Here is a 15,898-nt window from a genome sequence, read left to right as displayed (position 1 = left end):
CACCTTACCATTTCAATCACTTTTACACTTTCAAATCGAAATCTTGTATTTACATTTCTTTTCTCCACTACCAACATCCGACGCCCTTTCTATATACATTTCATACAAAAGATATTACAAAGAAGCGGAACCCGAAGGGCCCGCACCGGAACCCGAACTCTCCCCCCGCTCCTTCAACTCCTCTATATCCTCGTCCAGCCCCTTCAACAGCACCTCCCAAAGATCCTCCACCTCCTGATCCCTCTCATCCTTGAAAATCAGTCGGGCCTTCTTCCAGGCCTCCACCTCAGACTCCGAAAACAGCTCCGAAGGAGACGACATATCATCGGAACCGTAGTCATCTTGAAGACCTGCCACAGTACCACGAACATCCACCACCTCGTCCGCCAACTCATCCATGCGACGCATCAACTTGCGTATCAATTTTGAAAGTTGGTGGAGACCGGCGGAGACCTTCACACTGCTGATCACCTCACTCACGGTGACGCCCTTGTTGAACGAACAGGCGGTTTTCTTGACCTTGCAGCGAGAGCAAGTCCACTCTCAACCAGCGCCTTCGGTTACCAGTCATGCATAACACCGTGCGCCATCTTGACGACAACGCACACAACTCCCTGAAAACAAAAGCTAAGTTAAGCCATGGAAGAAAACCAAGACACTTACTTTCACCATCCAACAATTCTTCGCCCTCCGCCGGCCCCGCCACTTCCAACTTCACCCGCTTTTTGGGGCTAATGATCGCCTCTGTCTCACTGTCATCCACTACGCCCCTCGACCTGAACTTGCGTTTACGTCCCTTCTCTGCCGGAACCGCTGCCCTTCTCTTCCCCTCCCGCACCCTCTTCCTCCTCTCCAGGGTCCCCTCGGATTCCTCGGACTCATCGTCCCCCTCAGTCCCCTTTGTCTGCTCATCATCGGACTCCGGAGGCATATGGCGAGTCACCTTCTTGAAGCGAAGACCAGGGCCAGGACCATACCGTTCCACCAAAACTTGATGCAGCTGAAAATCAGTGGCCTCCGTGGGGGTCATCAGCAACCCATCCTCCATAACTATCCCCTCTGGCTCTACCTCCTCAGCCTCAGCCCTCGCCGCCACCTCCGCGGCCTCCCTCTCCTCAGCCACCCTCTGAGCCACCTCCCTCAATGCCTCCTCTGCCTCCTTAGCCCACCTCTCTGTGGCTTGCCGAACCTCCTCCCTCTTCCTCTCCAATTCCTCCTTCTGCTCCTTTTTCCATGCCTCCTGGGCCACATGGTCCGCCTGGACCCTTTCCTCCCGCTCTTGCTCCCTTTGCCATTCCAAATGACTCTCCACAGCCTCCGTGTATTCTTCCTCCATGGCCTCCCATTCTAGACGAAACAATTCCTTGGCCTCTTCAGGGCCATCGGGGGTGGATCCCCTCACCAGAGGCTCAGGAGTGCGTGAGCGACGACATAGGTGATGATGGTGGTTTCAGATCAAGATACAAAACTCCCATGGCCACCAACAATCCTCCATGTGGCCCCACCGGCCATCAGGATCAGCGCTCTTGAGAGCAAGAATGCTAAGGGGGGGATACTGTTACGCGCATGCCGCCGGCCTCCATGTCACCTCAACCAACCACGAATTCTATCACACTACCCACCAGACTCCGGCCGCTTCCCATTACCTACTAATTTCATTTCACCATTATCATTTCACATCTGTATTTCACATTGTAATACCTAGACCCTGAACTCGGTAGCGAATATTCACATCGGAACCCAATGGAACCCGACTCGGAATTAGCTACCATTAGTATATAAAGCCGTGTATATCACCGTAACTACTCAGTTCGAATATCAACTTGGATAAGCCATCTACACTTCACACTCACTCCTCCCTATCTCATCCGTCGGATTCCGCTCCGAAGGATACTCCTGTTCACTTCTCTGACAGAACTCCATTCTGTCCATCCAGATCCTTAGGCTCCGACTCAAGGGTGACGTTGCCAATAGCTTCGTCAACGCCCACACACTCCGCCGGACTCTGCGCGTGCACTCAAGCCCACTCGATTGGCACGTTCCTAACATATTCCGATTTCGTTCATAAAGATCAAACATGGTACATAGCTCTGGTGCACCTTTTGGCCTATGAGGCTTATATATGCACAGCATTGGAACAGTATTACAGGCTGTGGTTATCTTCCAACATTCTGTTGCAAGATAATCCTTCTTTTTCTGCACCCACTGCTGGCGCAATGCTTCAGGACATCTAGATGAATGCCAGGTATAGACCTGGTTTTCATTTATAATTAGAATCTCATGGTTGATTGCTCGAAACGGAGGTAACGGTGTCTTAGCAGCATCAACAAACAATGGTGCTGCATACTCAAACAAGTGCTCTCGGACATGTCCTAGTTGCTCCTCTGCTATATCAACAGCCCGAGCGTCAATTTGAGCAACATTCTCACCACGGATAGGTAGGCTCGTCTCACTTCCAATTATGATATGTTCCTCATTCAAACCAAAGGATACCTTGTGCTGGAACAGAAATGGTGTTCCAAGAATCACATTATAATTTGATAGGTTTACAATATCAAAGTATCGATGTTCCTTAATATTCTGGTACTTGAAATCAGATTGTGTACCATAATTAACCTTTGAGCATGAGCCCTGAACAGCAAAATGCAACTCAATAGGCTTTGCAAGCTCAGTTCACTTCAACTTCAGCTGATCTGCTAGCATTGTGGAGATAAAATCATCCAAAGACCCAGAGTCAAGAAGAGCACGGCTCTTGTGACCATTAATAAGGACCTCTATCACCATGGGCATGGGGACCAGGCGATTAAAATCTCTAGTTGAGCTTGCATTACATTGTAAGCCAGTCAACAAAGTAGGTTCAATACCCACATGACCAGAGAATAAACCTTTAGTGCAAGGAGGCTTAATAGCATCCCAAGCTTGTGGCCAGTTGTCAAAGACATGAGAGAGACCATCCCAGTGGGCCTTCCATATAGACCAGGAGTTACTCCTTTGATCCTTCTTTTGAATCTGACAGAGGTACCAATTAAAAAGCTGGAACTTCAGATATGCTAATAGGCGCTTCGGTAGTTGAACCTTGTGCCCATGATGTGTATCATGAATCATTGCAAAGTCTGAGTCAACACTCCAAACATGGAACTGATCATCAACACCAGAGATACATCCAGTTCCAAGGTGATCATTCAGCATCTCCTCAATCAAGTCACAATAATTGTCTGTTACTTGTGATCTAGAAGAGGACCATGGTATGGATAATTTCCAGGCACAATATTCCTTGTACCAGTGGACAATATCTCCCATTTCTGCAACAATTGAGGGTACCAGAACCTCTTCTTCATCCTGTGGCCATGAGTCAGAGGTATGAGATTCATCAATCAACACAAAGTGAGACAATGTGCGATAAACTGTAAAACGATCTGATGTCTTATCATCAGACCTTTCTACAGGATCCCCAGGATATGGTCCACAGGCATCTAAGCGCTTCTCACACCAATCCTCAAGGAAACGGCCAATAGGACATTCAACAATTCTCTGGGCAAACTTCAAGGTCCAAGTTTGTGACTTTGATACCTCACTTGGGAGCCCAAAAGGATCTCCATGCTGCAAGATAGAAGGATCTCGTGTTTGTACAGGATCCAGTAGATTAAAACCCACTCTATCAATAGACAGTGAGGTTTGATCCTTAGTCCTTGAAGCAGCACTAGTAGCCTGATTCACCTCTCTAAAGTTAAATCGGATGCTAGAGGAGGCAAGACCAGGAGGGCGGGAGCAACTCCCAGAAGCGACCATGCCATTTCGGGGACAATTGCGTTCTAAATGGCCCTTCTCATGACATTTAAAGCAGCGACCCTCAGCTATTAGCTCATTCTTTGTTGGCCCAGATGAGCTCTGTCCACTAGAGGATGGCTTCAGTGGCCTTGGCTGATTATTTGGCTGGCTGTTCTTGAATCATGGTGGTCCACCATGATTACTTGGCTCAAATCGGCATGGTTTCCTTGCTGGTTGACCACGAATAACATGAGCCTCATCTGTAGGAGTCATCCATATGGGCTGAGGTGAATAATCCTGATGATTACAAGGAACATCATTATACTTGTTCTCTTTGGTAGTCCAATTGGTATGGTGAGAGTCTGCTCTATGGTTATGCAGAACAGTGGCATGCATAGCTGAGTGCCTATGATTCAAGGTCACCTCAGCTAGCTCAGCCTCATGAGCGATGACAGCCCAAGAGTGAACTTCCTGGGAGAAACTCTTCCAAGACAGGATATCAGTGATGTCAAGGTTAAGGCCCTTCCACAGTTTAACAACCTTGGCACGGTCTGATTCATCACCCAGGACGTTGTACAGGTTTTCCAGTTCATGGGTGAACACCTTCACTCACTGTCCACCTTGACGGCAGTTCTCAATCTCCTTCCAAATCTTTTCATGGAAATCAATAGGAAAACAATAGTCAAACATCTCTCGGAAGAAGGTGCCTAATGTCCACTTCTCATAATTTCCACTGACAACTACATCATAGAAGTCACAGGCTGTACCATCAAGGAAACGAGATATATTGTACACATCTCGGACTGGATCATCATCAAGAACCTCAAGGTATGATTCACAATCTTGCATGAATCTATTAACCTTCTTGACATCCTCTGATCCTGAATAGACCTTGGGATCAATGGGCCTGCGTAAATGAACATCTTTCGATTTGCCTTTATGCTTACGATGTGAATGAGATTTACATTTGTGATGCTTCTTCTTCTTCTTTCCATTAGAAGTAGATGAGCTCTCATTGTCCGAAGAGGAACCACTATCAGACGAGGAGGATGATGAAGACCCAGATGGCGATGGCGATGGCACTGCCTGTCCCCTTCTTCTTTCACCATTGTTGCCTCAATGAAGAGTTCATCCCAGGAAACTATTGGGAGGCACCTGGCTTGAAGCACACCATGGTTCATTCATGGGGGTAGTCAATGATTGATGAGGCTGTTCAAAGTCAGCCGGTACACCCATTGGAGTGCTATGCACATTACCTGAGGTTGTGCTAGCTGATGGTGGTGTCACAGACTTAGATTTGCCCTTCTTATTACTTGTAGAGGCAATTCCCTGTGAACCAATTAAACTATGTTCAGGTGGAATAGGTCCAATCCACTCAGCATCTGCATACTTCTCTGGTATTGGGTCATCATAATCAATGATATCCTCAATCCTAACAGTACGACTGTGCTTAGGCTTTTCGTTATGTTTCTCTGGTTTGTAAGGGGTAGAGGTAGTGAAACTCTCCTCATTATCCTTATTAGATTTAGACCAAAGTTCAGAAGCCACAATGCCTTCGTATATTGCCCTTTGAACAGCAGGGTCCTCATTCTGAATGGACTGCCAGTGTTCCAAAACTCGACGCTGATTATCAGGGTCAAGTTCTTCTTCATTGAGGCCAGGTATACCATGACCATGAAATTCAACAGTCTTCCCCTTGGCAAAGGTCAATGGACCAGAGGGACCACTCTCTGGCTCATATTCAGGTTTATGTTTCACTGGCAGAACTCGGATGGGTATGAGGGAAGGTTGGTGACGATATTCCTCCATACGAGCCTTACGCTGTTCAAGAGTGGTGTGTTCAGATTCTTCAAGCTGGCATTCAGCTTCTTCAAATGCATGCAATTGCTCATCAGTCCAATCAGGTTCAGCAAATTCATCGTTATTGGCTTCATTGTATTCAGTACTAGCAATACTAGTTTCATCTACATGTAAGGTATGTCTACGCTCATGTTCAAGGCCATGCACTGTGTTCTGACCCTCAGATCGGTCGTCGGGCAGGCCATCTTCAGGATTGCCATCTGGCCATTCCCCTGGTATCGAGTCATAACTCATGTCATATGCTTGACCAGCTTGGCCATCACATTCAGCTGTATAGAGAGAGAACTCCACAGCATCTTTGTACTCCAATGAAGCAGAAGTATGTCCACCACTCCCATGAAGATGAGAGGGTATCGGCATAACCCTGGCATCGCTGGCAGCATGATGTCGTGGCAGGGCAGTGCAAATACTCAGGCTCATGGAGCGATCCTCAAGCATAGCCAGGTTTCTTCTGGAAGAGTCAGTATCCCTGGAGCTAGTCAAAGGGGACTCATCATGTTCAGTCTGCTGCACCTGAGCAGCGACATTAGGGGCTGGAGGCACTGGAGTCATCAAGGGACCCTGGCTACATAGCTGATAACGAGACATTAATGTCTAGTGGTTCAAGAGAGAAAAGAAGAAAGCAGAAGGTCGAGTGCAGAAAGAGGTAGTAAACAAAGCAGAGTCTGTAGGGTGATGGGGCAAAGCCAAGAGAGAACCAGGTGATCAGTCCAGTGCTTTCCTGGGGTTAGGCCCATCGATTCAGAAGTCGATTAAGCCAGGTTTCTTGTTCTGAGGTCAAAAATATGTGACATTAGCAATGATAGTCAGTAGCGGCACACAAGGATGAATCAAGGACTGGGTTGAAGACACCTCAATTCAGGGGGAAAAGGTAAGAAAGACTGGCATAATTCTAGGCATGACCAAGTATTTATACGTAAATAAGAGTGGAGTGCATAGATAAGCATAGTTCAAATAAAGTCCAGGTTTATGTTATGAAAAAGGAAGTAGAACGGGCCTGTCCATTACACAAGCACATCATCGTCTTCCTCCTCCTTGAGGAGGGAACCAGTGAGCAGATCATAAAAACTCTCCTCATCCCCTTGTGGTCATACTGTCTTTGTTAACCCACTGCTCTAGCTGGGTACTGGGCCCAGCAATGAGGCCTGTAAAGTTGGAGGCATTAAGATAGATGGTGGCAGGGCTACTTCTGATAGTTGAGTCATATCTGTTTTCCCCTGTTGCTTGCACTGCCTCCACTCACTTATGATAGAGGCAGACATTGCTTCAGTACCTGTCATTAAGGAGTCATCCAACCATCCAGCTGCTGAGGAAGCCTCAGAGTGCACAGGCAGAGATGTGGGCAGTATCAGGTACTCATAGTCCATAGTGCCTGAGGACAGACTCATCATCCTTGAAGGTGGTATCAGCACTAGGGGTATATCAGAGAGGGGGATACTGGGGGGTTAGAGAGTGCAAGAGAGCTCTTGAGACATCATCCCAAGCTGGAGGAGTGACATCATCATTTTCTTGGGCTCAGGCTTCATTGGCCATGAGGGCTTCTATGTTGACTCAGCACTCAGGGGCCTATGAGTTGGTTTCAGTTGTGCTGGGTTCTCTAAAAGTGGGTGTTGAGAGGGATCAGTCAGCTCATACTAGTGCAAGTACAGATGTGACCTTGGGATGTAATCCATACCAGTTCAAGATGTTGGCTCTTGCAATTCAAGCCCTCTCAACTTCTCTCTGTTGGTCTCGGTTCTGATGGTCATACTCAGCCACTTCTCTAGCTTCCTGGTTCTGGTGACCTCTCTCAATGAGGCACTCCTCAAGCTCACTGTAGACTGGTCACAGTGCATTTCACTGTCTTTGCTCTTCTTGTTGGAGAGCCTCATCATAGTTGAAAGAGATGTTAAGGTCCCAGGCTGGGAAGAGGCAGTGGATGACTGCATTCCAGTTTTCTCAGGCCTGTCACTTGTCATTGAGTCAGTCTGAGGGTGCCCACCCCATCCTAGTGCTGGTCTTTGTGAAGTGGGGGGCCAAGGCAGAGCTGTGAGATTGGCTTCTAGGGAGTGTAGTGTGGGGTCTCAAAGCCATCTGAGTGGCACTGAGGGAATCTCTGACAGTTAGCAATCCCATGAGTCAGAGAGGCAGTAGAAGAGTCAGGAGAGAGAGACTCTCTAAAGAAGTTCTCTGAGATGTTCTTATCTTCATGGTCAGGAATCGAGGGTGGGATCCAGGGGTTTCTGAATCCTGTGATGTGATGGTTGCTGTTTCTGCTGTCTGGTTGTCAGAGAGGGTATTGGTGTCCTTCTTCTTTTTGAACATTTCCTTAAAGTGAGTGGCTAGGCCCAGCTTCAGGTATGATGCTTGTCATGGGCTGGTGGAACATTCATCAGGATTCTGGGATGTCATGGAGAGGGAGGTCAGGAGTTACATTGTGTAGGATCTGTCAGATGTGTTAAAACTCATGATAATGTCTGATTGCCCAAGCAGTGATAGAATGGCATTTCTGGCACAGCTGGATGATCACCAATAAGGCTATCAATGTTCCAACAATAGAAGCAAGGAGTTCAAAGAACTTGTGGTTGAAGTTAGGATCTGGTGAGTTGATGGAGGGCATTCAGTTTCTCAGCACAATTGGGCTTGAGAAAGGGAAGCTAGAAGCTTTGAGCTAATTGTTAGATCCAAGCATCATGTGAGCTATAACACATGATGAGCAGAAGCTTCCTCACACTTCAGGAAGTTGACTGAGCTCACTGATATGCTATCAGCTTGGTGTGTCACAAGGCCTTAGGATTGGCTCAGAGATAGAATGGTATGTGAATAAACTTTAGCTCCAAGCTGGAGATTACCAGTGAGAGTGAGCATCCTTATATACTGTACAAGTCCTAGTTAATTATACTACTGCCTATTGTGTGTTGTCATATTCATTGTGCCTATTGTCCTTGGGCATTGCTACTGTACATAAAAGAATGATTGTGCATCATTGGACAATGCTGTTGCATCAAAAGACAATGACAGACTTGGTCTGTTGTGCTGAATAAGCCTTGTTCCACAGTCCTAAGCACTTGTGTTGGCACTCTGACTAAGCATAAATAGGGGTTAATCAAAGAATAAAGAAATCATGAAAATCATAACAGACTCTTAAACATTACACAGAATGCATCAACTGCCTACCATTCTCAAACAGATGGCCAGACAGAATGAGTGAATCAAGAAGTTGAAAAATACCTTTGACTTTTTATCAATTATCATCAAGATGATTGGACTAAATGGTTAGCACTCACAGCTTTCCAACACAATAATCAGATTCACTCAGCAACCAGCAAAACTCTGTTTTTCATCAATTACAGATGATATCCTGCTATCACCCAAAGTGGATGACTGCATATGATGACTCCTGCCTCCTCAGACTTTGCCACTATGATGGCAAAGATACATGAAGAAATGAAGACAGCCCTCAAAAAGGCTGCCACCATGATGAAAAGACAGTACAACAAACACTGCAGAGTGGCCTATGATTATTCAGTCAACAACAAGATTTGGCTGGACACTACAAATCTTCATCTCCCTCACCCTAAGCAGAAACTCACTGACAAGTGGACTGGCCCCTTCCCAATTCTTGCAAAAATCAGCAACTCCACCTACAAATTATGACTCTCATCCAACTGGAAGGTCTATAATGTCTTCAACAAGACCTTATTAACTTTATATGTTGCATCTGCATTCCCAAATCAAGAACAACCACCTCCTCTACCACCAGACTTGATCAATGATGAAGAACATTATAAAATTGATCAAATATTAAATCACAGACTATGAAAAGTCAAGGTGTATGGAGGAGAGATGACAATGGCCATTGAATACTTGGTCAGCTGGAAGGAGCATGGCCCAGAATCAAACCAATGGGTCAATGAGAGATGAATGAATGCAATGGATGCTATCCACAATTATGAACAGAGGATAAATTGATCATCTATCAGTCAATGTCTTCATGAATCTTACAAGAAGAAGGGCAGGTTATCTGCTCCTACACTAACCTACTTACCTCTAAATTAGCTATTGGGACAATGGTCTTAAGAAAGGGGTAATGTTACAATTTTTTTCTATTTTATTTCTTTTATTTGAGAGATTGACTTCTATCTTTGCTTAGTCAGAGTGCTTAGCCAGTGCTTAGAATCATGGGACTGGGGTTTAGTCAGCACAACATGCCCAGTCAGTCATTGTCCTTTGACATGACAGTAACCACTTGACAACAGACAATACCCTTTTGTAGGTAGCTTAATAACACTGGAAAAAATGCTCTATAATGCTAGGGTGCACAATTAGATAGTTATATCTTTAGATGGATAATGACTAATATATAAGTAGCATAGCTCTCACTGTAGTATCCCCAGCTTTGAGCTAAAGTTTCATCTTCACCATCTAATCTTGAGTGACTTGCAATGCCTTGACAACACAAAGCCAAATAACACATATAGTGAACTCTGACATCATTGCCCAAAGTGTGAGGCAGTGTCAGTTTATCACATGTTTAGGTCACATGGAATTTGGGCTTAACACTTCAGTGGCAGAATATTGTAAAATGTCCTGCCATTTGGTGTTATCTGCATAAATATACTTTCATCCTAAGTTTGATGCTAACTATTTAGCATCTTGCCACAAAAATGCCACTGCCTCTCAGTATAGGTCTGTATACTCCTTCTCCCTGTTTCATTATATTTCTTTTGTCAGCACTTCTTTACTAGTATCTTCTTCAGCATATTTTTATTTCCCCCACTTAAGAGAGATGTTCTGGGCCCTCTCCTTGCCCTTATCCATGCCTTTCTCTTCTTTCTTGCTGTCCTTAATGAGGTAGTCATCATGCAGATTATAGGTTGGAGGATCCTGAGATCAAATGATGGCTGGGAGGCTGGTCATCACTGTTGCTGGTGGTGCTGAAACTGAACTGAGCAGGAGACTGCTCAATGGGTCCTGCTCCAGTTTCAATATCACCTCTATAGCTGCCCTGCATTCTGTGTTCCTCTAGTTTTCAGTGATATCAGTGAAAGTTTCAATAGAACTAAGGATTGAGGAATAGGCCTGTGATCCTTCTGCCCAGGAATCTTCAGAGTCTGTGGTCAGAGATATGGGCATTGAGAGGGACTCAAAGCCCATAGGTGTTGAGTACAGAGTTGGTGTGAAGAGGAATGGTATCTGTGTTGGTGATGTTGATATTAGCTGTTCAGGCAAGGGGATAAGTGTGCCATCTGGCAGCTTTGCTGAGGGTGACAGCCTTAGCTAATCCTGCTCAGAGGTCAGTACTGATGAGAGTGCTGGGTTCTCTGAATAAGGAGCTAAGGGTGGTTTCTGTTTGTAGTCTATACCAGCTGAGGCTCAGAGAGCTCCAGGTGGCTGCTTCAAGCTTGTGCTGTCACTGCCTAAACTGGTGGTCATACTGCTCTTCATCATGTAAGTTCTGTCATCACACCTATTTGATCTTGGTCCAGTCAAGGTCAGCCTGTTCTCTGGCTGCACATATCTCTTCTTTAGTGAAGTCTCTTGTATAGTGGTCAATCTTGTCACTGACAGTTGGTGTTAGACCCAAGTAGCACATGACTATAAACACATGATAAACTGCTGACACTTCACACTTCAAGTGGATCAACAGAGTTCACTTAATGTGAATATTTGTCATATGCAGCAAGGCCTGTGGAACTGGCTTGAGAGAATGATGGTATGAATAAACTTTAGCTCAAAGCTGAGGATTACCAGTGAGAGTGAGCCATCTTATATACTGTACAGATTGAAGATAATTATACTACTTCCTATCATACATTGTCAAGTCCTTTATGACCATTGTCCTTAGTTGTTGCTATTGTATACAAAAGATTTGTTGTGTATCATCAGGCAACACTATTGCATTGAAAGACAATGACCAACTAGGCTTGTTGTGATAACTAAGCCTGTCTCACAGTCTTAAGCACTGGTCTAGGCACTCTGACTAAGCATAAATAGAGGTTAATCTGTTAAAGAAGACATAAAAGTAAAGAAAATCATAACAGTTGGTCTCCAGAACTCTCCTCCCTCACTTCCTTGGTCTGTAGCCCTCTGTCTGAAAGGGGTCAGGCTTGACTCCAGTGTTGCATAGAGCAAGTTGTGTCTAGAGTCCATGAGCAAAATAGGTTGGGATCCTGTAGCCACCCAAGTGGCATCAAAAGAGTCCTGAGCATGGTTTCCAATCCTGTGCTCAATTAGAGCTGTGGAAGGGCCAGAGAATGACTCATAGTCATGAAAGAAGTTGTTGGGGATGTTCTTGTCCTCATGATCTTAGACCAGAGAGAGGTGTGGCAGAACCTATGGTGACATACCCTCTTCATGTTCAGACATGTAAAATTGCAAAAATTGAGAATACATGGACTGCATTCCAGTTCAGTAAGCATGTAACAGAAAATAGGATGAGAGAACACAGAAACCTAGCCATTATAAGGCTAAACTGAAGTAACAAGGAGCAGAGTGCATGGCCTAGTAGCAGACTAATACCAGAGGGGTTAGACCACATGTGAGGTCCCAGCACTTGGCCCTAAATGCACCAATACCATTACAAGAGGGCATGCTAAAAATAAAAAGAATATGATCAAAATATGATTGGCAATCCTGATCATATTGATCAAAGATGCACAGCCATTGATGCACTGATGGGACACACTTTAGAACAGAGAACTGAGACCCAAAGAAAGGTATCTGAATAACTGGATGTTGAACAGAGAAATAAAATGATGGCAACAAAGGAATAGATAGAGGAATACTACCCTCAGAGATAAATAGCATATGTACTGCTCAGAGACTTGCATGTGTATCTATAGTGCCTTAGCATGCATAACACAGTGAGGGACTCTACATCATACCAAGGTATGACACATACATATCTATTAGATGGGTTAATTGATGCATGTCAGGCCAGAAGCAGTGCATTTTGTGAGCCAGATGGAATGTTGAGATACTGGAAAAGAGAACATAACCATTATAGCTGACTCCAGACATGGGAGATAACTCTGGAGGTCTGAAACAGTTTATCACTGTCAGAGATGTGTCATCAGGGAAATAAGAAAGTGAGCAGTCCTGGCTAGGCCAGCTAGCCAATGTCAGCTAGCAAGGAAACAGTGAGCAGTCCTGGCTCAGAAGAGAATAAGCATAGCAACTGTGATATGCATGCAAATAATACCCACAGGATCTGACACAGAGTCCCATGCTTTGAAGATACCATAGTAGGATTGTATTAGTAAGTACCACAGTAGAGTATTTAAATACTGCATTGTATGAGTAGAAAAAGAAGTTTTCCAACCTTCCACAGTTGTGGTGTATTAAGCACAGAAAGCCTTGCACTCTAGCTCTGGGTTTGTATTTGTAACTTCAGGCAAGAGAATAAACTCATTATTGAATATCATTGAGAGAGCTTTGAGAACCAAGTGAGGCATCAAAACCTGCAAAGGACTTGAGCCTGATTTGATAAGAGATTTTGGATTGTGCTCTAACCTGAGAATAAGAGAGCAGTGTCTGAAGGACACTATCTTGAGTTTTTGAGGTATTTGTGATGTGCAGCACTACAGGTGATAAAGGTTCAAACCCTTTGATCTGTTGGACAGTGGTTTATTGTATTTTGTGTCTCTGGATTGCATAGGTTTGAATCCTGTGGGTCTATGATCAGTTTGAAAACTTGTGAACAGAAATCTGTGCTCTTTGGCACCTGTGGATGTGTTTGTGATTGGTTTTTGCTTAGAGCACAAGGCTTTGAATCATGTATTGTGTGTGTGTTAGGGATTTGAGTTCATCTGAGCTGTGCTTAGGACTTTTTGGAGAGTTTTGTGAGAGTGCTTCAACATATTGTATTGAGCTGCAGTACCCTTTGCCTTGAGACCCAGCAACACTTGTTGCCACCTCTTGTTTTGATAAAACAAAAAGCTTTGAGACTTAGAGAGATCTAAGACTGTTGTTTTTATGCTATTGTTGTTTTCATGCTGTGGATTCATTGAAGAAGACAATTATATTTGTTGATTACTATATTTATCACATTATAATCCCCCCATAAACTAAGAGTTTTGTGTATGTGTTGGTGTGAGTGTGGTCAGTGGATAGCACTCTGCTGTATCCATTTTCACCTTGTGTGCACTCAGATCCACTTCAATGGATTTTGGAATCCTGTGTTCTAATAGTTTCTGTTTCTGCTGCTTGTTCACTGAGATCAAGAAGGATATTAGAGTCTCTCCTCTTCTTCCTGAGTGCTCCCCAATTGTATTCCACTAGGCCTGACTTGAGGTATGGGTCTGAGTGGGGGCTGAAAGAAGAATCTAGTAGAGGTGGAAATGTCATGGAAGGGGAGGTCAGATGTGACATTTTATAGAATTTGTTGGATCTGCTAGAAGACTTGATAGTGTCTGACTATCCAAGCTGTTACTGATTGTCATCTGCAGCAAAGTTATATGATTGCCAGTAGACCCAGAAGTATTCCAATGATGGCTGCTAATAGTTTGAAGAAGTCATCTGTAAGATCAGGGGTTGTAGTTTGTGCAGGTGGCATTTAGTTTCCTTTATGCTTATTATGCATAAGGAAAGAGAAGCAGCAGCTTCAAGCTAATTGTTACACTCAAGTTGCACATGATCAAAACATGTGATAAACTAATGCTGTATCATGTTTGTACAGTCACACTAGAGTTCACTATTATGCTTTGTTGATCAATGTGCTTTAAGGCCTTTGCAAGTTGGCTCCAGAGTGAAGTGATATAAATAAACTTTAGCTCAAAGCTGGGGTTATACCAGTGAGAGTGAGCCTACTTATATACTACTCATCTGTTGAGATAAATATACTACTGACTATTGTACTTATTCAGGTTTTTGTGCCTGTTGTCCTTAGGCATTACTACTATCTACAAAAAGTCATTGTGCATTGTTGAGGGTTTATTGCTATATTGGAGGACAATGATGGATTGGTCTGTTGTGCTGACTAATCCTGTCCCATGGTCCTAAGTGCTGATCTAGGTGCTCTGGCTAAGCATAAATAGGGGTGAATCAAAGAGAGAAATAGGAAAAATTGTAACAGCTTCAAGCTAAAGTTTATTCTATACCATCCACACTTTGCCAACATAGCATAATAGTGGACTCAGGAATGACTGTACAAACATGATACAGCATCTGTTTATCTTGTGTTATAGGTCATGTGTAACTTGGGCTTAACAATTAGCTTGAAGCTTGAAGCTTCCCTTTCTTTACATGCACTAGCAGTGAAGAAAACTGAATGCCACCTGTATCAACCCCTGATCTCACCAATGATTTCTTTAGGCTTTTAGCCTCAGTGATAGGAACTCTACTTGGGCTATTGGCTATTGTTTATCTTTGTTGAGGATGACAATCCATAACTGCATGAGTAGTCCAGCACTATCATGCTTTCTGAACCATTCAGCAGATTATCTGCAATGTCACCTCTTCCATGATATTCCAGAATCTGCCAGAAACTCCTTTCAGCCTGCACAAAGCACTATAATAGAAACCCAATCTAGCAACTTGAATTCTAGACCTCTTTCAACACAAGAAGAACACTGATACTCCTCTAGACCCCCTCAAAACTCCCTCTGAAACTATGACAATCAACATTTGACAATCTCCCTCTGGATGTCTTTAATATGGCCTTATCTCCCAACTCTGCCACTGCTTCCACTGAACCTGAAATTGGCACTCAAGCTAGAGACTCCCTTGATGCCCCTAGGATGGCTACAGGCTCTGGACACAGCTCCCTCTACATGATGCCAGAAAGAAGTCTCAGATTGTCTGACTATAGATATTGAAACTATAGGGAGCTTGAGCCAGGCAGCAGCACATGGACAGAAGGACCAATGTATAGAGACACTGTCAGACAATACAAGGCTGATGTTGCAGATCTCAGACCTGCAGAATTACCCTACACAACAGAAGAAGAACATGAGGCAAGCAGAAGCCTACAAAGCTGCCCAGCATGACATTGAATATGAACATCACCAGCAGGATCTTGAGGCCATCCACTGAGACTCTGATGACCCTCAGTGGTACAGGCTCTATGCAGACACTCTCAAGCCCCCCAACTCTCTCTTCCAGGAACCAACCTGAAATGACCCAGCAGAAGTCATCACTGCTAGTGAAGCTAAACAACAATCCCCATACTTCCTACCACTAACCAGAAATGATACAGACATCAACCATATCCTTTCCAGTGGAACTGAACCCCAAATTCCCTCAGTCAGACACATCAGTGACAGGAACCTCTGATGACTTCTTAATGGAA

The 15,898-nt window shown here is 44.4% G+C and overlaps 3 protein-coding genes across 3 annotated transcripts; 1 reads left to right on the top strand and 2 right to left on the bottom strand.

Moving 5' to 3' along the window:
• Positions 1 to 3,291: 3,291 nt before the first annotated feature.
• Positions 3,292 to 3,979, top strand: BT62DRAFT_699315 (uncharacterized protein). The gene is made up of 3 exons (XM_043181927.1): positions 3,292 to 3,384; positions 3,447 to 3,668; positions 3,728 to 3,979. The coding sequence occupies exons 1-3, from the start codon at positions 3,348 to 3,350 to the stop codon at positions 3,814 to 3,816; spliced, it is 348 nt and encodes a 115-aa protein (XP_043033069.1). The 5' UTR covers positions 3,292 to 3,347; the 3' UTR covers positions 3,817 to 3,979.
• Positions 3,980 to 4,215: 236 nt separating this feature from the next.
• Positions 4,216 to 4,685, bottom strand: BT62DRAFT_1055722 (uncharacterized protein). The gene has a single exon (XM_043178566.1). The coding sequence runs from the start codon at positions 4,615 to 4,617 to the stop codon at positions 4,378 to 4,380; it is 240 nt and encodes a 79-aa protein (XP_043033068.1). The 5' UTR covers positions 4,618 to 4,685; the 3' UTR covers positions 4,216 to 4,377.
• Positions 4,686 to 4,896: 211 nt separating this feature from the next.
• Positions 4,897 to 6,216, bottom strand: BT62DRAFT_1013793 (uncharacterized protein; the record flags this gene model as incomplete). Its single annotated transcript, XM_043178114.1, has 1 exon — positions 4,897 to 6,216. One exon carries the CDS (start codon positions 6,214 to 6,216, stop codon positions 4,897 to 4,899), a length of 1,320 nt encoding a protein of 439 aa, XP_043033067.1.
• Between the last annotated feature and the right edge of the window lie 9,682 nt (positions 6,217 to 15,898).

This window comes from Guyanagaster necrorhizus (assembly GCF_019112545.1).
Source record: "Guyanagaster necrorhizus MCA 3950 unplaced genomic scaffold BT62scaffold_68, whole genome shotgun sequence".
NCBI lineage: Eukaryota > Fungi > Basidiomycota > Agaricomycetes > Agaricales > Physalacriaceae > Guyanagaster > Guyanagaster necrorhizus.
This window is presented reverse-complemented; position numbering and strand designations above follow the sequence as displayed.